At 41.6% G+C, this 22,417-nt stretch overlaps 2 protein-coding genes across 7 annotated transcripts in view; one reads left to right on the top strand and one right to left on the bottom strand.

Moving 5' to 3' along the window:
* LOC112983592 (leukemia inhibitory factor receptor-like) overlaps positions 1 to 7,665 on the bottom strand; it is a 143,127-nt gene extending 135,462 nt beyond the window's left edge. For all 3 annotated transcript variants that reach the window (XM_064502084.1, XM_064502083.1, XM_064502087.1), the window contains exons 1-3: positions 7,572 to 7,665; positions 7,168 to 7,342; positions 4,289 to 4,381 (exon numbers count right to left, since the gene is read on the bottom strand). The gene's annotated coding sequence lies outside the window, so the exon portion shown is untranslated. The remainder of the gene's footprint in view (positions 1 to 4,288; positions 4,382 to 7,167; positions 7,343 to 7,571) is intronic.
* Positions 7,666 to 7,745: 80 nt separating this feature from the next.
* The window catches only part of LOC135323478 (oncostatin-M-specific receptor subunit beta-like), a 34,560-nt gene continuing 19,888 nt past the window's right edge, over positions 7,746 to 22,417 (top strand). The window contains exons 1-3 of one of the 4 annotated variants that reach the window (XM_064502092.1): positions 7,746 to 7,969; positions 10,446 to 10,580; positions 16,042 to 16,130. In XM_064502092.1, the coding sequence (XP_064358162.1) occupies positions 16,067 to 16,130 (64 nt within the window). In that variant the 5' untranslated portion in view covers positions 7,746 to 7,969; positions 10,446 to 10,580; positions 16,042 to 16,066. Of the gene's footprint in view, positions 7,970 to 10,445; positions 10,581 to 15,495; positions 15,638 to 16,041; positions 16,131 to 17,394; positions 17,585 to 22,417 lie in introns of those variants that run through there. The other 3 variants (XM_064502091.1, XM_064502093.1, XM_064502094.1) reach the window with 3 other exon arrangements.

The raw sequence follows: 22,417 nt of genomic DNA, 5'->3' as shown, positions 1-22,417 counted from the left end.
TGAAACTACATCAGGCTATACATATATAACACCTGCACCACCTCTTGTTATGTACTACAATTACTACTTGATCAAAGAGATATGCCTGGAGGAGAGACTGTTGCTGGAACCACACAAGTTTGTGTACAATACATGGCAATTCAACACAAGCTCAGGCCCTGCCCTTCACAACTACCTACCATTGACACGATGGAAATTTCTACAGAAAGCACAAAGTTTATTTGCACAGGAGACTCGGGATGCACCTGCAAAACAAGTGCAGACAATTGCACCGTTCCTTCTGAGTTTCATGAGACAGTTCAGGTTGGCAGGCAGGTATCTTAGCTTCATCCCAAGCTAGGAAGCCCTATTGAGAGGCAAAGAATGTTAGCTCAGGCCAACAGTAATACGACTACAAAGTTTAAGTGATTTTTCTCTGCAGCTGTGGGATGACCAAAATTAGTCCCAGAGGAACTGCCCAAGTACTGCAGCAAATCTCTTGACTTTCTGGTTGCTCTACAGGGCACACCTGAAATTATTTAATCTAGTGCAGTTCAGCTCAAGGACACATCACTGTCCTTTGCTCTGAAACAGTATTGAATCTTCCTTAGCTACTGCCTCTAAATAGAAGCTGTTTCTGGCTAGAAATCAAATCTTGCATGAAGATCATTGTTTATAAAAAAATGACAGGTTAGCTTTATTTTGGTTTTGGAAGTTGTCATTGTTCAGTCAGAAGGCAGCTATCACTGGTTCAATGTTAAGAAAGAACAGAGTGGAGTTGCAAAAAATCCATCTTAGCTCTGTTAACTGCCTATGTTTAAATCTGCCTGATGAAACAGAAGATGTCCATTGTATTTCCAAATGGCAGGAAGCTATGAGGGATCACAAGTGCATTAGAAAATAGGATTGAGATTCAAAAGCATCTTGACAAATTAGAGAAACGGTGTGTCGATATAGAAAGTGCAAGGTTGTAGTCTTAAGCAGAAAAAATCAATTGAACAAACAGGAAAGAGAAGAATTTGCAAGATAACAGTTCTGCAGAAAAATGATCTGGGGCTTACAGAAGATCACCAGCTGATCCTAAGTCAACAATGTTCTTCTGAGGACAGAGCAAATAAATAGGTGTGTAGAAACAGAAGCATCATCTGTAAGTAAATATAGTGCTGATAAGGCCCCTTTGGAGTGCTGTGTCCTCCGTTTCTACTTTGGGAATCAGACTTCAAGAAAGATGTGGACGGCAGTGTCCATAATTATCATTCTTTAAAGCAGTGAAAGATTTGAGCTTGTTCAGCCTAGAGAAGGCTGAGGGGGTCATGTTGTTAGTCTTCAATACTTCAAAGGCTGCTGCAAAGAGGAAGAAAATAATTTGGTCTCTGTTGGTACGTAGGCAGGAAGTGGTGAGGTATAAAGAGCTAGTAAAGATTTTTGATTTACACATTAGAGAACTTCCTACTGCTAAGGATAGGCTAGGTCCTAGTTAGAGACTGCCTTAGAAGGCAGTGAAGTTTCTGGCACTGGAGGTTTTTAAGAACAAACATCTGCGAATCAGGCTGCAGGTGTGATTCATCCTGCTTTAGTGCTGAAGAGGTCCTCTTGGGCTCCTACGCACTATTATAAATATAAATGTACAACTGAAAGGACTTCAAGGCTTTTCATACAAGTTACTGACTTTTAAAATGAGATACAATATCTGTAGTGGACTGTCCAGAAACTCAAAGGAGTGATCATTAACACCTCAAGACCATTTTCCAGTGGTATCAGTAGCTCCTGAAATACAGACCAATATGTCTGCTTCTACTTCAAATAACATGCTAAAGGAAAGTCTTTCACTGCCCAAGTTATTGTGAAACTTTTATCTGCCCTGTTTCTCTTGTTCCAAGTCTTAGATTCAGCGCCTGACACAGGGAATTTTCTTTTGTACATTCTGTTTCCAGACTTTTTTTGTCTTCCTTTAAAAAGGTCTTGTTAACATAGATAGCATTGTTCCAATGGCTTACTCTCTTCCTGAAAGACTGAGAAATCAGAAAATTGTGTGTTTATTACTCATAAGGGGCACATTTGCCACACCATGTAAGTCAGTACTGGGTAAAAAATTATCAGGATACCAACATCAATGGTAGATTTAATAAAAGCTGAAGGTAGATATATGTAACGTTACAAGCACATTTTAGAATGTAGATCTCAACAGAGAATAATTAGTTTTAGATGCCCAGACCCTACAATAACTTGACATATGAATGGAGAAATAGGTACAGCTGGCACTACACTAGTTAAAGTATATAATTTAAACAATGCACTTCTAAAACGAATATGGAAAAAGTGACAAAACAAAAATGGTAATTCAAGCCTAACACTACCATCAGCAGCCTCTCTCTTTTCAGCTAGCTAGTATATTTATTTCACTCATTCATTTATTCATTATTGATTCATTAATGAATCTATTTATGTATTTATTTTAAAGTTAGGACTGAAATATCCTCCTGGGGTTCATGACCAGTTATGTCATATAGCATAGAAGCAAAAGCTAGAGGCAGCCTTTGGTCTGAAAACTTACAAGATAAACAAAAAAGCAAAATTATTACTTCCAATTAATGAAGGAATACCAAGTCATAGAGGTTATATGACGTGACTATTTTGCTGCTCAGTATCAGAATCCTAACCTAGCTCTTTTTCTTTCTTTGACCAGCTTATTTTCTCTGGTTAGCCAAACATCAGCAAGTAGGATTTGCAAATATGCAAAAAAAAAAAAAAAATCCAAGTATTTTTCCCCAGACTTGTTTAATTTTTTAGTGAATTTTTAGTGAGTATAACCCTACGCTGCCTGAAAGTGCAGGCAAACAATGTGAAGTGATCCTAGCACAAACACTCGTAACCACAATCCCTGTTTGAGGGAAGACACAGAGCAAAGACAGACACACAAGGGGTCTCTTCATGCCCCCTGCAACATTTTGCTTATAAAAATATATTAGCCTGAACTACAAATAGACTACTGGTGCATTTGTTCTTCAAAACAGTACTACTGTGTTTTTGATAACATCACACATTCTATGGACTTACTGCTTAAAATCCAAGGTTTTGATGCATTGCCAGTTAAGGCTTTTTACATAAGTGTCATAGGATGCTGTGGGTTTCCTGAACAGTAATCATTTGAAAACTTGTTTTTCCTAAAGCATAAGATCAAAACTCTTCACCCGAATGTTCCTCCTAATGAAACTTGCCTATATTAGTATCTGCAAAAAGCAAACAAAGGAAAACCACAAACATGACTAATTGAGCACAGTTAACAGAGGCATCCAGCAGCCACAGCGGTTTGCGCAGTAGTTTCCACACTCTGCTTTTGGATCTTCTAGGAATTTCTTCTGGAAATACTGGAAGACTCCTGGTAACTCCTTGAAGAACTTCAGGGTGCCTTCTGCTGCTGGGAGAGAATAGCTACAGGAAGCCTTAACTTCTAGCAAGCTCTATCAGCTTCTAATGAGCTCTGACAGCTATTCCTGATCAAGGGGTGCTTTAAGCTTTTGCCTCCACCTGATTCCCGATTAGAGAGGGTCAAGCACAGCAGTTGCTAGGGAGCGGCCTGTATAAGTGCAGCTCCCAGAGTGCAGCTACAGTGGCAGTAGTTTGTGTAGAAGGGTGCATAGGAGTAGAAGCTGCTGAGGGCAGCATTTCTAAGTTCAGCAGTGCTGGTGACACACCACAGGGCCCAGTCTCTAGCACCAGCTGGAGCAACCACCCCTGGCACATCAGAGGGCTTTACTCAGACCAAATTGTAAAGGAAGGGTGCAGCTCTGAGGCTGCAGCAAGTGCTCACCTGAAGTGTCTGTAAACTAATGAACACAGCATGGGGAAAAAATAGAGGTCAGTTGCAGGGCAATGATATTGCCTTTACTCAGCAGTGAGAAGACTGCACCTGTAACACTGTGTCATTTTGGTCATCCCTGTTCAAGAGCAATGCTGAGAAACAGAAGAAAGTACAGCAGAGGAGTACCAAGATTGGAAGGGGCCTAGAGCACTTAAACTGTAAGAAGGAGCATAGGGAACTGGTCCAACTTTGTTTGGAAAAGGGAAGGCTAGGGGACCATCTATCAGCAGCCTACAACTGCCTGAAAGTCAGCTATAAACATGACAAACTCTTCTTGGTAGTGGCAGATGGCACAAGATAACAAGAGGCAATAGTCAGAAGTTGTGGTTTGGGATGTTCAGACTGGAGTTAGGAAAACTTTTTCACCAGGAACGTAGTGCAGCACAAGAACAGGTCGACTAGGGAAGTTCTGAAATCTCCACTCCTGGAGGTTTATTCAAGACTTACCAGACAGGTGAAGTCCTGCTTTGAATGGGAGGTTTGCGATGGTCCCTCTTCTTGGTCAGTTCATTCAGGTACTTTTAGCCAGGTGCAAGGACTCTGCAAGCAGAATAAAAAAAATAAATAAACAGTGATTATTTATTGACAAACACACACAAAAGATTTAATGACCTATTAGACTAAACATATTTGCCATTCCTGATATGACACCTAAGGAGTTTCTGTTGGGCAGACAGGCATCAGTCAAGAGAAGGGTCACTCCTCGTGGTTGCCTAGAACGGATCCTGCACCTGCTGTCCTCCACCAGCTCCACTGACACTAATGACATGACACACTGATTCCCAGCTGGTCCCCAGCTAGACTGACTCACCTCCTTGGGTTACTTTCTCTTTAGAATTTTATACATTTCGTGCTGGTGCTTTCTCTCTTGAATCCTTGAACTATCAATAATCCTATGTCAACAATCCTACATCTGTCTGTAGTTTTAACTTTCTCATCTCCCTACAGACGTTCTCATGGCTCTTTCTTAGCAGTCTTCATCAAAGTTATGCAGCTCTGCCATATCAGAGCTGAGTCTTTGATCTTTTCCACACAGGCAGCTAAACCTCTAGGAGAGGTCAGAGGAAACTGACACCAGAGGCTGCAAAGAAAGAAGGTCACAGGTTGGACTGGACCTTATCATGGGCCTTTCCAAACTACATTTCTATGATTTAATATAAAGAGCTTTGACACTTTAGACTTTGTAGACACTGTGACACTCCACATTGCAGTGCCCAGTTCTTTTGTGGATTTACCTTTGTTTTTCTAAGGGCTTAAATTTTCCTACTCAAATATGAAGATTATGAAAACTTGTCTTCTGAAGCACTTTCTGGCCCAGGAATGAAAATTCCTTCTAGATATTATTCAATAACTATTTAGCTCTTTTGAGTAATAATTACTATCTTGAACATTATTTGTAGAAAGCAGTGAGAAGTCAGTTCATAAGTCTAATGCATTCAAAGGATAAACTATTATATTGTTAATTCTGGAACTTCTGGATTAGTGCTCCATGAATCAGTGTGGAACAGCAGTATCAGAGATCATTGCTGCTACCCAATTGGAAGAGGCAAGAGAAGGCTGAACACCTAGAATTCACAGCAGAGCTAAAATGATTCAGAAACTGTCAAGCATTTCAGCAGATTTTAATATGTATCTCCAATGAAGGCCTAAGAGAATAAACATTCTCAAACACAGACCAGGGGGCTCAAAGCAGAAAAATAACTTACTATAGTATCTTTAAAATAGTATTTGCAAAAACTTCCCACCCCTGTATTAAAAGACTCTAAGGAGTACAACAACACCTATTCAAACTTTTAAGTGCTAGAATTAAGCTGTCTTAATTTATTCCCTTTAGTTTTCATTAAATGATGATATCACATTTTTCCAACCAGATCCCTTAACCTATGAAAACCGTATGTTTTATTTATTGTACATTATTCAAACCCTAATCTAAATACAGAATTGTTCAATTCCCAGTAAGCTTTCCTAATTATATTAAATATACTAAGAAAAATAATTGATTAGCATATTACAGTGAGTTGTAAAGGAGTATCTTTATTGCAATTTCATAGATATGGGAAAAAAAGAGAAAAAACATTGCAAAATTTTGGCATCTTAGTTTTAGAGATCTATGACTTGAGTTTTCAGTAAAACTAAGCAATTAGATGACCCTTCATGGACGCAATCCCCTGTGTTCTGATGCAACAGTAAATGTTCAGTACTACTGTCTCCAGATGAATACATGGGCAATGAGAAATGAGTAATTAGTGACCATCTATGAAAAGTTCAGTTTAGGTGACTCATGTAAAATGCATAGGATCTCTTTGGAAGAAACAGGAATAGAAGTAATTCTCCAGAATAAGGTTCCCAAGAATAATTGTTCTTTCACTACATATCATTTGACTCACTCCACATCCTCCAATTTCTTCAAAAGCAGTGACAGAACCCTGATTCTTTGTCTGAGTGCAGTTCATTCCAGCATTAAACTTCTTCCATGGAAAAATATTTAACCATGTCATTAAAGATCATCATTATGCATAAGGACATGAAGTCCAAAATAGGAAACCTTGATCTCTGTATTTAGAGTATGCATCAACTGTTCACTGCTAATATGAAAGGATGTAACAAGCAGAGCTCTGCAAGGTGGTGTCTGAAGTCCTAGTTGGGGTCAATATTTTCTTGGATGTCCAAGAGAATAAAATGGAGAATATGCTTATTACATTTTCAAGGAACGCAAACTGGTAGAGCCTGCCAGCACGACAGGGTTAGAAAGGAAAAGCATCACAAGAAAATGGAAAAGGCAACTGAAGAAGCAAAACATAATTCAACAGGGGAAGTGCAAGATACCACAGCAATACTTACACAGGCGCATGGAACAACTGGCTAGACCTCAATTCAGAAGAAAAGGATCAAGGTGCTAAAGTGGATCACAAACAAAGTGCAAGTCAACATTACGCTATCATGAAAAAAGGCCAACTACATGGTGGGAGGTATAAAATGTAATACAGTCTGTAAGGCACAACACTTGCTCCCTGCCTCTCCATCCTTCTGCGGAAAAGCAACCGAGCTTGAAGAACTGGAAACAACTAAAGGGGAGCAATGAGAATGGTGCCTTAACAGCCCAACCTGCAAAAGTATTGGAGTTGCTTAGGAAAAAGAAGACAAGAGACACAGCACTTTGTTTGCACAGAAGGTGCTACGAACTGGAGAAACCTTCACCACAAACACCCTGAAAAGGACAAGGAATAGATGTAAGCAACATTTTTCGATGGTTAAACCTTCCAGCGGAAGAAGTGGCCCAGGGCGTTTGCGGCGCCTGCTCCGCTGTGCGTGTCCGAGCGTCTTACCGAGGCCTGAGAGAGGCAGCACGCACAGGCGACGCCGTTCTGACGGCAGAGAAACCCCTCGTCTCCCTTCCTGCCTTGTGGTCCTACGATTTTCGGAGCAGAGAGTCTGACTTTGGGAACCATAACCTTCCTCAGCGTTGTTTCTGCATGGGATTTCCAGGGTTTCATCTGAAAGCTGCACATAAGACAGTCACATGGAGCCGGGGGGCTGGTTAAGCCCGCGGCCCCCCAGGCCCTGCCCTTGGGCACCCCGCTCCCCACCCCAGCTGCCTCCCGGGCAGGGCACCACCGCCTCTGCCGTGGAGGAGCGCGGGGACGCAGGACACCCGCCCACCGACACAAACGCCTGGGAGACCCCGCTCCTGCGGGCTGAGGGGAGCAGAGACGCCCGTTTGCGGCAGCACCTTCCACCGCCGGACACCTCGCCGCTCCCTCCAGCCCGCGCCGCTCCTCCAATTCCCGCCGCCTCCCCGCCTCGCCTCGCCTCGCCTCGCCGGGCCACCCCGGTTCACCCGGCCGCCCCCGCCGCCGGGCCCCGCGGCCTCCCGCCGCTCGCCCTCCCCTCAGCGGGCGCTCCGCGAGGGGGCGGCGGTTGGCGCCGCGGGAGGGAGGCAGGGAGGGGGGAGCCGCGCCCCCGCCTCCGGGAGCCGGGAACGGGTTGCCCTTCCCGGAGCCGGGAGGAAATTCCTCAGTCGCTCCTCACCGCGGCTCCCGCCCTGCCCGGAGGAGGAGCCGCGGGGCCCCGCCGCGCCGCGCCGCCGCTCCCGGCCCGGCCGAGCCCGCTGGCTGCCCGGCGCCGCAGGTGAGTCCCGCCGCGCTCCCGCTCTCGCGGCGTCTCCTCAGCGATCCCGCCGCCCCTCTCCTGCACCGCGGGGAGCCGCCGCCGGGCGCCCTCCCCAGCCCGCTTCCCCCGAGGAAAAGCCCCCCGGTGCCCCCGGCCCTTTGCGCTGCCTCTGTCCCCCTGTTCCCGCAGCCGGGGCTGCCCGCGGCCTCGGCACCCCCGGTTCTGCCGCTCCGCCCTGCCCGCACACGCGCTGCTGCCGAGGGGCCGCTGCCTAAGTGGGACGCAGAAGTAGCTGGTGCGACCTGAGCCAAAACTGCGGCGGTACCCGCGTCCTGGGAGGAGGATGCTGCCCCTGCCGGGTGGTTAGTCTGGGTTTTAGTGTCGGCTGTTTTACTGCCCCGGGATCGCGGCGGCTTGCGCCCGGCAGGCGCGTCCCGGCGCGGTGTCTCTGCGGACACACGTACCTGATGTCTGGGTCTGTCACGCGCTGCCAGACTTTGGCCTTTAAATCCAGAATTGCGCGGAGGTGAAGTGTTACTCTGGCCGTCTTTTGAGCAGCTGAAATCTGTTGTTTAATCTCAAAAGCGTTAGAGCAAATGCGAAAATATCAGAAATTCCAGTGTGGTTCCTGTATCCTTTGGAGTTTGGCTGTTTTGGGGGCATAACCTTTTCACGTCTCTTTTGTTATCTAAATATTACATGCCTGGACCTTTCGTTACTCAAGCAGAGTAAACCAGATCCTAACAGCGTTAGAAGCAGATCACACCTTGAAAAACCTGGTAAAATTATTCTCTCTCTTGGCATGAGTGGCGGCAATGTTGTGAGATTATGATTGTTAGCCTTTGCTTTTCGTTTGGGCAGGAGTAACCATTCTCAGTTTGTTGAGCACTTTACATTTTTTAGACCCCATTTTCTTCTCTATTTAATTGCCTTTTTGTTTGTATTGAAACCTTCATGGGACCATAAAATACATAATGTTTTCCTGTTTTGGCAAAACTCTTTAGAAGACCAAATGCATTAAAAGAGCTTTCTGTTTTTCCAAAAAATGGGAGATACAGCTGTCCTTAAGTAGCAAATGATTATATGCCTATCAGACCTTAATTATATTCTGTATGAGCTTTTCAAAACCCATCGTTCACCCATTAGATCACAAAGGTTCATTAGGTCCTTTCAGTGTCTTACATGCAGGCATGTTTCCAGTAAATAAACTAAGAGTAATTGAAACCACCTTTAAAATTGCCTGGGAGAAAAAACATTGCATGCAAGGAATAAATGAAGGGTTCATCCACTTTAGAATTTGGCATCTCAGCTGTTTATTTTCTCAGAATTCAGAGCTGTTGCAAACCATCTTTTGGATAAACAGCGTGGCATGTTTTGAAAAGGGGTCTGTTTGGTAGGATGCTCTGGCAGATGCTGCTTTACCAAAACCCTGTAGGTTTCAGATGACTTGATGCTGCCCACTGTTTCAAGAGGGAATAAAGCCATCTCGTTTGGATGTTGGTTTGCAAGCGAAGATGTCATATGGGGGATTGTAAGAGTAGGGAGAGCAGAGTTGCACCTCCGTGCAGTGATTTTGTGCAAATCCTGGGTTAGGGCATTCTAGTTCATTTTAGGCCCTCAACCAGTCATTTCTCTGTGTAAGAGGAATAAACATCTCCAGAGGATGACTTAGCCCACCTCTGATCTGGTTTTCTTTCTAGGGGTGCCTCTTTCTCTATGGTGGCTATGAAAGGAGTTTACGGTAATTAGGTTTTGAAACTAAATATGTTAGTTGTGTTAGAGACCTAGTACTGCATGGTGTCAATTTGAATTGTGGTTCCTGTCCTCTGTCTGCCTGAAAAGCAGAGGGAATGAGAACACTGGATGAAAAATGTGATACAAATCCGTAGTATAGTTATGTTGTTATTGCATGTGCCTCACTGACAGTTAGTCGTTTTCCACATCTAGTTTAGGAAAATTTGTCTGATTGATAGTGCTTATGGTTTGGCGTCCCTATTTAATACACTTTAGTACTCTCTTTCAAATGAATAAAGTGTTTTCTGGATTGTAGAAACTGAAGAAGTTTATTTTCCTAGCCTGTGTACAAGCTCTGGTTCATTTGAGGATGTGAGTTGTAACTGGCAGCTGTTTTTACCTAAGCAGAGGAAAGAGTGCTGAAAGTTGTATAAAGCCTGGTTTGGAACATGTAGCTCTAAGGGATGAATAAAGGCAGAGCTCCTCTGGCATCGGATAACGTTAGATGTTCATAGCCGGGGCTTCCTTGCCGTAGGTGCGCACCTTCCAGAGCCATAGGCTTCTGCTCTGGTTACCGCAGTGGTGTACGTGCCTCAGTAGCTCCAGCTCTGAGCCACTGACTCCTGAATATTGAAAGTCTGATCCTGAAAGAGGTTTAAATGGAATTTTGGTCCTTTTGAAGAGAGGTTTGACGAAATGTTTATCTTAGGCATATTTGCCAGATGAATAATGGGAATTTTTCTTCCCCTCTTGTTCACAGAATCACAAAAGCACTGGGCTGGACGGGACTTCATCTAAGCCAGCCTTTTGCTCTGAAGCAGAAACAACTTGCCTAAAAGTGTTTATTTAGCTATTCTCAAACTGCCTACTGAAAGGGATTTCATCTCCTCCTGAGGTACTAGTTCCTGTGCTGTCTCTGCTTCTTGAAGGATTGTTCTTAGACTGTTGGGTCTCTGAACAATTCCTGTCGCTGCTGAATGTTATCGTAGTTACTGCTAGCTCTCAGAAAAACAGATGATTCTGCCCAACTGATGTATCTATCAGTATTGGTTAATTCCAAGTTTGGAATTAACCCCCCAGGGCTGGGGAGCCCTGAATCCAGTTGTATCAGTCGTATCACACCCCAGGTTACATGGCCAGAGGAATTATTCCCATTAGTAGAATTATGAGTAGAATATATATTCATGAGTGAAAAAACAATTAGTGGTGCAAGCTAGGGACTGGCAAGAAATCTGTTTACTTTATTCCCCCACAGATGTTAAAATGTTAGAAGACGTGAGAGATTTTTTTCCTGCCAAATCATTCTTTGCTTATGGCTCAGGATTATCCCCCATTACATAGATCATTTCACAGTATGTCCCAATTATCAGATTCTTCATAGGAGAAGTTAGAACTGGAAACACTGTTCTTGATGCTGCTAAAGAATAAAAGCTGTCTGGGGGAAGTAAATTGTCTCTTTTTGAAGCAAGGCTGTTTAAGAAAGTCAGAGGGATCGAGGGGAACAGTTTGCCTCTGATTCCCTTGTTTAAAGGTTGAAAATGTATTGCAATATACCCTAATATACAAAGTCGCAGTCACCACTTCTGCCTTATGTGTCTTGCATCCTCTGGGTAACCTGTGCACCATAGCCTAGCCTTTCTATATTAAAACTCCAGAAAACAAAAACCCAGAAACAACAATAATTTATGTGTGTTTTAGGGGGCTGGATTCCACTTTAGTTTTCTGGTAGGGTTGGTAAGCTACATTTGGTGCTGTGTCACTAAAATTTAATCTGTAATTCAATTGCAGATATTTGTCTAGGTTTTCTTTTGGCTTCCAGCTATCTGCTAGGCCTGGTGGTTCCTAGCTGAGAGCATTCATAGGATTATCTCTTCCCACAACTCTCACTGCGCTGAGTAAGAGCCTGTTAGGTCACCAGTAGCAGTAATCTAAGAATCTCCTTTACTGCCATTTGCATGTTTTCCTGAGGAAAGGGAGAGATGGATGAGGAAAGTAATGCCTGAGAATGAGAAACAGGGAGAACAGAATGGAGTAGCTGAGGGGCCAGAAATTGGCAAAGAGTGACTGTAGAACGAAGACCAACGGAAAAAATTCTTACAAGAAAAGTACAGGTAAAACAGGCACACATGTTAGTATTTCCTGTGTAAGGATGTTTCTTTTTTCTTTTGTTTTGAGAGCCATTTTAGAACCTTGTTCTGCATTTTAGTTAAAGATATTATCTGTAGATTTACTTTTTTGCCAGTATTATTTAAATATATAATCATCAGTATAAATACAAAATCAGAAATAATTTGAAGAAATACATTGTTTTATTTTTCATACAAAAAATTGAAACACACAATAGTAGTATTCATTTTTAAAAGAAACAACAACAGACTCAGCTTCATTCTCGTGTACAGCCTCTTTACATTACAGAACTCCAGCAGTGGAGAGATCAACACATCAAAGTCTGTCGGATGGACAGTTAGGGTGGTGTTTGTTGGGGATCAGTGCTCAGGCCAGTGCTGTTTATCATCTTCATCAACACCCTGGATGGTGGAATGGAATACACCTTCATCAAGCTCGTGGATGGCACCAGGTTGATGAGAGCAGTTGATAATGCTGGCAGAAGGGGTACCATTCAGAGGGACCTCAAAAAGCTGGAGGAACTGGGCTTATGAAGTTAGCAAAGACAAATGCAAAGTCCTGTTGGTTGGAGTAATGCCACACAACAGTGCACTCTGGGAACTGAGAGTAATTGCTCTGCCAAAAAGGACCTGTTGAATTGAGTCAGTAGTGTGCTCTTGCGGCAGCGAAGGCTAATACTGAGCTGTGACAGCATGAGCATAGCCAGCAGGTCAAGGCAGGTGATTGGAACTTTAATTTGGAACTCGTGAAGTCACATCTAGGTTACTGTGTCCAGTTTTGGGCTCCCAGTTCAAGGATGATTGACAGACTAGAGTGAGTCCGTTAGAGAGACACCAAGAGGGTGTGGAGGCTGAATGACATGGAGGAGGAGTGGCAGAGGGAGCTGGGTTTGCTTAGCCTTGAGAAGAGAAGGCTATGGGCGGCTCTAACTGCAATCCTCACCTAACAAATGAGAAGTTACAGAGAAGATGGAGCCACACTTATGGCAGATGTGTACAGCAAAAGAACAAGAGGAAATAGGCACAAATTGTAGCAAGGAAAATTCAGCTTGGATATACAGAAACAGACCTTTACACTGAGGGTGGTTAAGTACTGGAACAAGTTGCCAAGAGAGGTTGTGGAATCTCCATCCTTGGAGATGTTCAAAACTTGACTGGACAAACTGTAATAGACTAGAGAAATGCTGTTGCAAAATTATTTTGATGAACAAAGTAACTAGAAAGGAAAAAGTATTCAGATTACACGTTTGCTGTCCGTTTTGAAAATCACTGGCACGAGAGCGTCTTGATCTTATCTGCAATTCACGGCAACAGAGTACGCAGGCATTCCAGGTTGGAGCATGGTGACAAAACATGACTTCTCTTAGGGCCTAAAAAAAAGTTAGCAATGATTCATCCTCAGACAAAGAACTGTGGTGTACGGTATTTCTCGAAGAACGTAGCTTCATCTCTTTTCAGATTGGAAAATAAACCACCAAACAATTCGGCAAAACAACCGTTGTGATTGTCCATTTTCTTGTGATTAAGTGTTTAGGTACTTGAAAACATTCCCTGACTTGCTGTCTTCAATTCTTTTGTTGTTTAACCAATCTTACTTTTGGTGGGGATGTAGTTAGTCTAATATCACCTTGTCTTTTTTTTCTTTATATGAAATTGATTATGTATTTTATACAACTGTTGTGATTCTCTTTTAACCTTTATAAGCAAGACACAGATTTTAAATGATTGCTTTATAAAAGTACTTAAAAATTGATATTACAGAATAAGTGCTTGACGTGGGTTGGTGATAGTTACCATATGTAATTAGTTTGTTAGTCTTGGGCAGAAGTTTCTGCATAAAGATGATTTAGGTGAAAATATTGCTTGTATATTAAGGACTATTTCTTTTTTCTCTGATAACATTTTATTTATTTAAATATATTTCATATTCTCTTTTGTTAGAGAATTCCAAAGCATTTCTTGTAATTAGATAGCTATAATTGCACATATATATTATCTCAATTTGTTATACATTATCACAATTTATTATACAGTATTATACTAGATTATTAATGTACTGAATAGCAACAAGCATTGTAGCTGCCTTCAAAATATGTTTATATTATGATGAATGGATAGTTATTATATTACATTGCCCTTTTGTAATGTGCAGTATTTGTATTTGTACTATGCAGCAATAAAAATGAGTTAGGCCATGTCATTAATGAAATGATAGTGCAAATGGTTGGAGAAAGGCAGTTGAATTAGACAATAATTGTGATAAAGTAGTTGTGAATGCCTTTTTAGAGCAGAGAGAGGTTTGGATTTGTTTTCATAAATCAGAAGTAGTTTAAAGAAACAGCCTAATATGTCATGACTTCCTCAATAATTTCGCAGTGGATTAATGTTGGTTTTAAGTGATACATGACAAATAGGTGAAATAGCTTTGTGTCCAACTCTAAAGTTGTTTACAAAATCAGGAGTCCTTTAAGGCCAGGTTTTCTTCATGCTCATCAAATTAAATCAAGAGTTCTGCCGCTAAGACCAGCTGAACTACCGCTGTATGAAATTGGTCTTTGTGCAAAGAATCAGCTCCACTGCCATTCATTACCCTATAAAAAAGGGTCAATTCTGTTGTGTTTATTTCGGATGAAACATATATCAAATGATTTTCCCTTTCAGCTACTAAATTTGATCAGCTAATAAAAAATATAAACTTTTTATAAAAAGAAGCAAATTTCCCTTATCTGGTTCTTGCAACAGTTATTCGTGTGAATTAGATCTAGGTTCTCAAAAATATTTAGATTCATCATTCATATTGATTACAGTGTTGTCTAAATACTTTTGAGGATATCAGTATAAGGGCAAGAAGGACTACAGAACACATTACACAAAGCAATGCTCAGCTTTTAAATATGGGGGCCTCTGCATGAAAAATTTGCGCTCACAAGGGGAAAGTTAGGTCACACTGGAGCAAGGTTGCTTGTTGGGAGTGGTGAGTCCTGGATTGCAGTACTGTACCGAGGACTCTTCTGAATTTAGCATTCAACAATCACCTTTACAGATTGGCAGAAAAGGGTTGAAATCTTTTCTTTGGAACCGTCAGAGAAATACAGAGCTTCCCAAAAACACAGTGGATCAAAGGCAGGGTCATTAAACTTAAGTATCTTCAGTTCTGAGCTATCAAATTGGAGGTTTTCTTTCGGGAAGAAATTCTGGAGTGAATTCCTGGCTTTTCTGAAATCAAGAGATGTTCTGTCCTTGGCTTTAGTGGGGACAGAAGGTCACCCTAGTTATCTCTTCTGTTAAGCAGTTCCTGCTTCCATTATCTCCCCTGTAGTTGTCGTGGGAGCAGTGGTAGAAGACACTCTTTATCAGTATCCTATGCAGCTCCAGAAATGTAAAATGTGGAAACTGGAAGTTCAAGATAGCTGTGTTTCTGTGTGTTCCTGTTGCAGTCGTTTGGACTCCCGTACCCTCTCTGCCTGTGAGCTTTAACTCTACTACTGCTGAATGTTTCATGGCTGATACTAACCAGCCTTCAGCCTTTTGTGACCTCTCTGTATGTCTTCCTTCTACACTGGGGAATTTGCAGGTGATTTATGTCTTACGAGATCTGACAGTTGATCAGCCCCTAAGGACTGAACTGTGCAAGCCAAAGAGAGTTTCAGCCCATTGGAGTGGGAGACTGCAAGCTGCAGAAGGGTTGCAATACGGGGCTCTTCAGTGCTCGAGAAGACAATCTTTCTAGGAATGGAAGTTGCTGAGACTTTGATATGTGCATTTCGACTCCAACCCAACTGGAACCCTCCATGCAGTGTCCTGCTGCTGGCTGAAAACCGCTGAGGTTGGCAGGACTCTTCAGTCAGGCTCTCAGATGGAGCCGAATTGTGTTTTGGAAATCGCAGGGCCTTTGGCAACTTTGATACTACTTTTTCAGTGTTAGAATAAATCTCTTGCTACTTGTGCAGGAGGAAAGCCAAAAATATGTCAAGACAAATTTAGCTTTAATATTCCCTGGAAATATGCAAAATATGCTATACTGTAAGCAGTCCTAAAACAAGAGGTTTTTTTAATTCTTTATCTTTCTGTGTCCGTTTTTCCTGATTTTCACATAAATTGCCTGGAGTGTGTGGGGGTCATTGTTGGTTTTTTTCCTTAAATACAGTAATAATATCTGGTCTATTGTCTGCCATGCATTTCTCCTTAAATAAATAAATAAATAAAAAGAAATGCCTTTTGTCCTGATAGGTCTTGTGCAGGAAAAGGTGGATGAATGATGAATCACTTCGTGTTTCTGGCAGTACTGTTCCTCCTGAGGACTGCATACTCTCATCAAGGTAAATGTTTGAACATTTTTTTTTCTTTTTTTTTTTTTTCTGTTCATTTGTAACTCTCCTCTGAGAGTTACATGCTTAATCAAATTATTCTCTTTGGTAAGGAGATGAAGCAACTTGTAAAATTACCTTTTGTAATCTCATCGTGCAAGGTTGTCTGTTTAATCAATAGCTTGCAATGCTATGAAGTCAGAATGTGTTTTTCTGCTTCTGCTCTGTCTTATACGTTTTTGATCTGTACTCACTCTTTTTTAAATAACTTATTTGCTCTTTGACAACTTTATGCCCTTTTACATCTTTCCTATACTTTCTTTTTTCCTGATTGCCTCATCTATGTAAACTTTAGCTTTTCTGTTGTTTCTTTTCTGGTTGTGCCACCAAATCTCAGGACCAGATTTTTATTTCTTGCAATTTAGCTGCATATCTAATATAAAGAAAAAAGCACCTCTGCATATTCCTAGAGGACAAAGTTGAAGTTAAGGGTAACATTCCAGAAGGCTGTTTGCACACTTGCTGCTGGTAATAGATCGGGCATGGCTCTAAAATGTTAAAAAAAAAAAAAAAGAAAAAAAAAAAAAAGAAAAGGAGTGTTTTTAATTGGATTTTACGTGACCACCTTTAAGAAGGCAGAATTTACAAAGGTATAGTCTGCGCTATAGAAATTGTACTGCCTTAATTAAGAAGGTGAAGGAGGGGGAGGGATTTTGTTTGTTTGTTTGAATGTACTTGGTATCATACAGAAGGGGTGATATATGTATTTAAGACTTTTTTGTTTCTCTCCTCTCTTCATCCTTGAAATTCATGTGTTTGCTCTCCATTCACTCAAGGTGCCTGTTCCTCAGTTTTGAGACTCTATTTACGAGTATCCCTACAGTGGCAAAACTTTGTAATGCAGGCAAGTCCAAACAGTTACAGCATTACAGTAACTTAGTCACTTGTTTTCACACGCAGTTTTTCAGGGATAAAATTACTCCCTGTTGTTAATCATAAAGCTATTCTATTTTGAATTAACTTTCAAGTTAAAACAAGTCTTAAGATTCCTTGATTATTTAACTTTCCTAGGAGCTGAAGTTATAACCATGAATGCTGCAAACATTTCTACATGTGCAAATTATACGACAAAAGTTTTTAATTCCCAATTTGTAACTCAGTGGTTTTCAGGGTCTTGGCCTCTAAAAGAATCCTTAGTTATATTGTTTCTTCTATTTTTTGGTACCATGGTAATGTCTATAAGCCCTGACCAGTGATCTGGACTCTGTTATACCAGGCTCTGCAGAACATAAAGTTGAGAAAAGAACTCGAAGAAGAGAGGCAAGCTCCTCATCATTGCAAGAGACACGGTAGTGACACTTGCAGATAGAATTGCCCAGAGAAGGAGAAGAGAAGGTGATCAGGAAAATTTGGAAGATAAGCAAAGATTTCTTTTAATGATGCACCCTGAAGACGCCAGTGGAGTTGTAAGGGAACCGCAATATTTAGTACTTTCAGAATCTTTTACAACCAACCCGTAGTTTCATTAGCTCATAGTTGTTCTAGCATACAGTATTATTTTTCTGCTCGTTTTTATGGAGCCTTACATTCTTTAATATATTTTCATAGTGGCACCGTACAATGGACAGGAGCTCTTATTCAGCCTTCCTCCGGGTGTGTTTCTCCATGCAAGCAGACTTGCCATCTGTGTTGTGCAATTTGCTGCTCTCAGCTGTAATCGTGCTCAGAGTGTATCTACTAGAAGGAAGTGCTGAGCCACTTCGCTGTGGCAAGACAGAGGCTTGGGTTTCTCCCTGCAGTGAGGAAAGACAGTCTCCTTCTGTCTCCGGCTCGGGAGATTTGTCATGAAGGAACTGTGGTGCAAGCAGGGGGAATTATTTTAAGAGGTATTATGGCTGCCTGGTGTGAGGATTTGGACTTGGTGTGGGAAGGAGGATCTCTCTGAGTACAAGGAGTCAGTTATGCCTGAAGAGCAATTTGTGTCTGTTTGTGGGGAGAAGAGGGTTGCATGTTGCAAGTTTAGCTCATTTATGTGACCAGATAACGCAAGTCTGTTAGGTTTCAGTTGCACAGCCTGCCCACCTCATCACAGCACACACACCAATTTGAGTTCTCTGGCAGAAAAATTTTTAAAACTGTCATAAAAGAGCCATGATTTAGTTCTGTATGAAGGAACCATAACAATTTTGTCAAATCTTGGATTTACAAACCTTATTAGAGAACAGCTATAAGATATCAATTTTTTCTCTTTGACAAGGCTGTTTTATCAGTAGCATACTTGAATTAAGGTTAAGTCTGGAAAATTACATAGGTCTTATTGAAACTGTTGTCCAAACCACTTTATCATGTATGTAGGCATGCCCATTGCCAGCTTTTCGGAGCTACTGGGCATCTGAGAGTTCTGGCTTTGGAGTGCTATAAAGGAGCTTTGAAAAATCTGGCTTCCATACATGAACCTAGCTACAAGTAGGTGCCCAGCTTTAGCCTCCCAAGTTTAGCTTGTAAGTTCAATTGCTGAGGCTGTGGAATGTATTTCTGGATAGCTGGAAGCCCTGCAAGCTCAGAATTAAAAAAAAAAAAAATCTGTATTTAAAAATTGGGAAGCAAAAAACCACAAAATGTAAAATATGACAGGCAGGTACTATACCAGTACTATACTAGTCAACCAAATCCTCTGTATTTCATTTTGGAAGACTTATTTGTTTGTATTAATATGCTAAAGACATGTTCAATGGGAATAACATCAAGTCATGCAGCATATTGTCATCTCGTATCGTGGTCTGGATTAATGATAAACAGATGTTGTAGACAGTTTCTCCCTTACCATGTACCTAGGTGTGGAGCCCTGTTGGGCATTTTCTTGGGGTGCTCTTCAGTTTCTGTTTTGCTGCCTGTCCTATCTGTACAACTAAACAGCAGTTTCTGACTTGCCTCTGGTGAATCTCACAAAGCAGATGAGAGATTTAACATAATTTTGCAACTTGTTGGCTTCCAAGAATATCTAAAATGTGTCCTTTTCTTACTCTCTCTGTTCTCACTGCTGATGGATAACAAGGATCCAGGAGGGCATCATTTTCTGTATAGAGGATGCTAGATCTATCTGTGAGGTTTGGGTTCATTCTGTGAGGGGAACTAAACCAGTTTCCTTAAGGGGAGTATATGAAAGGCCACAGGGAGTGGTAAAGAAAAGGAGAGTCACTTGCAGAACATTTGCTCACTGGCAGCCTGTCTTCCCTGGCCCTAGTAAAGGTTTCTGCAAACTAGCTGGCTTTTCTTTCCAGGTGTATGTGTTATGTTTCCCTGAGAGTTACTTTGTGCCTCTGATGTTCATAGAAAGACTTGCCAGGTCCCTTCCTTTAGGTTTGTTTCTTTGTGCTGGGCTCATCTGTTTTCCCCCAGTTGGTTCAGCATTGCAGAAGGAAAACACAATAAGGTCCCAGAGGCTGAGAGCAGCCACATTTTTATACACAAAATGAGATCCCCTCATAGGCTTGGTTGCATAGTGCTTCAGATAACAGGGTGATGAAGGTACAGATAAAGCTGACCAAAAAACGAGCAGCTAAGATTACGTGCTGAAGAAGAACGGCTTTACAGTTGATTCCTTACCATACACGGGATTTTAACAGTCAAACACCATCTTTACATGTATCAGCAAGACTGTCACTGGCAGACTAGTACTGATAAATCCTTTCACAGCAGTGAGATATCTCAAGCACTAAAACCTGGTTATCTTGTTTTGATGGTGAAAATCTGTGGAATATGGGAGATGAAGTGTGTCTTGTAGTATGTTCCCAAAATATAAGATCCTTTCCTTCCGCAGTTGATTTTATGGCTCACATCGTTTCTTGGGTTGTTCTGGCTCCCTGCCTAGTCAGTCCTTGGCAGTAGAGCTAACAATAATTCTGTTTTCCAGTAAGACCAAAAATTGCTGCTCTTTCATCACAAGTTCATTCCCAGGCCTTTTACTTTATTTATACAATACTAGACATGAACTAGTTGCCATAAGTGCTGGATTTCCCCAAGGTAACATAAAACCAATGGTCAGTATTTTTCAATCTTTGCTGTTCCAAAGCAACTGTTAAGCAGCAGATCTGTTTTTAAGGACCATGTTGTAAACAGGGCCGAACAGGAAATTTTACTTCTGCATATGAAACATCTTCGAATTTCCCTTACAGGAGACACTAATTCTCTCAGCTCCTGCTATCATATATTCACCAATGTTTATCTTTTCTCCAATAATTAAGTTTTAAGGCTGACATTGATAGAACTGATAGAGGAAGATGTGTGTGTGTGTGTGTGTGTGTGTGTGTGTGTATACTTCTTCCTCTAAGACTTTCTAGGATACAAACAACAGTTTCTGAGAGCCAGTGCCTGAAGAACGAAACCTTGATTCCCTCCTCCAAGCACATCTGAAAAAGCCTTTTGTAGGATGGCAATAGTTTCCTCTAGATTGAAAACGTGGTTTTCATTTTGCTTTGTCTTTCAGTACCTTTCAAAATAGAATAGATTTTAAAAAATACAGTTCGTAGATGATTTGCTGAAAGATAAAAATTTGCTGGAAGAAAGGATTATTTCTAAGTTGTTAGCTGTGGTACAATAGATGTTTTCTTCCATTTATTCTTTAATTATAGTCTGGACTTGTATGAACAACTCAGTGGTTTCAGTGTCTGTATTCTCATAATTATTAAACTTACAAAGTATTCATTCCTTCCCCTGACTGGTCAGAGGTTGTGCTTCCCTTGAGCCTTTCATTTCCCACGGCTAATGCAAAGCTTCACACACAGGGAAACTGCTGCGCAGGCGCTAGTGCAAAGCGGGCACTGCAGCATGAATTACACGAGGGTTCAGGTGTCCGGTTGCTACCATGGGCAGCTGCTATCGACTTACAGGTTCTCAGAACATGCCCGAACCTGACAATGACTAAATTTCCTGAACGCTTGTGTTGCTGCCAGTAACATTCTCCGAGTGTCTTGGATAATCGTTAGGCCAGTGGTGAAGCGCATGTGTGGGAAATGACCGGAGGTGGAAGTTTTATGTGAAGGAGCTGGCTAAGGTGTCTCAGACCAGGCTAGGTGAGGGCTGTGACTGCAGGGGGTGGGAAAGTCCAGAGTGAGTCCTGTTATTAAAACATGCAGCTACTTCTGTGATTTCTTTCTGCGTCCTGGTCGGTATCAATGTTGTGACCCCTTCGTTTATAGCAAGCAGAAACACCTTAGAAAGCAACTGTGGTAAAAGAAAAAACCCAGTGACTTGGATGTTTCAGTTCCTTGGCTTTGTTAACAACCAGATCTTTTTTTTTTCTTTTTTTCTTTTTTTCTTTTTTCAGAGGGAGGAGAAGATATAAGTCAGTGAGTGCCCTATTTCATCTCTGCTAAAAGTTGTCTTTTGGGGAGGGGGACAAAGCAGTTCCCCTCCCACGCCCCAAAAGGGGGACCACTCGTAAGGTGATCTCTACTTTTCAGTGGGCTTGTCAGCTCATGAAACCTTTCCTTTCCTAACACCAAATGGGAGTTTAGTCTGAGTGATGGATTAAACCTGAGCTCACAAAGGGATGGAGGTGCCATTATAACTAGCTGTCTAATTCTCGTAGAAGAATCCATGGCCCTGAATTAAAGACCTAAGCTCTGTGTAGAGCAACCAGGAATGTGCCTAAAGCTAGACTGCGGTCTGAGCTAGCTAGTGAAGGGAAACTCTTAATCTTTCCTTTTCAAATACCTGACTTGCATTAACTAAATTAATCTTCATTAGGCCAGAGAGCAAAAATGAGCCTGAATTTTCTGTCCTAATGATTAGAGAGCTTGCTGGAGGCAGAGGTTTCCTGAAATTGAGCCCCTATTAATATTGTGGTGTTCCTCTTTTTAAGACTAAAAAAGGAATGATTGATAGTCTGATAAAATAGCTAGTAATTTGAGGACATAATGAAATTAAATAGCATACCTAAGACCTGGGGGGTGGGGTACGGAGTATAATCAGGAACTCCATTCTAGCTTTCTCATGCCTGAAGATAAAAGATTATCTTTGCTTTTGATATAAACTGTGTGGGCCTCTGGATCACTTCTCTATTTTTTTTTCCTTCTGAACTGGCTTACAATCTTATTTCTAAGCTCTGTTTTTTCAGATCTGCCTTTTCAATGTGATAAACATAATGGATATACTCAAAAGCATCTGCACCCTGCATAAGCTTGGAAAGGTGCACAATCTAAGTGGGCTTTGGGAAGGTGCTTAGCAATGGCTTAATTAAATTTTGCTTATGATAATGGGATTAGAGAGTTTTTCCTTTAGGGTCTGGGTTTTTTTTC

The sequence above is a fragment of the Dromaius novaehollandiae genome, chromosome Z (genome assembly GCF_036370855.1).
Source record: "Dromaius novaehollandiae isolate bDroNov1 chromosome Z, bDroNov1.hap1, whole genome shotgun sequence".
In the NCBI taxonomy this organism is placed as follows: domain Eukaryota; kingdom Metazoa; phylum Chordata; class Aves; order Casuariiformes; family Dromaiidae; genus Dromaius; species Dromaius novaehollandiae.
This window is presented reverse-complemented; position numbering and strand designations above follow the sequence as displayed.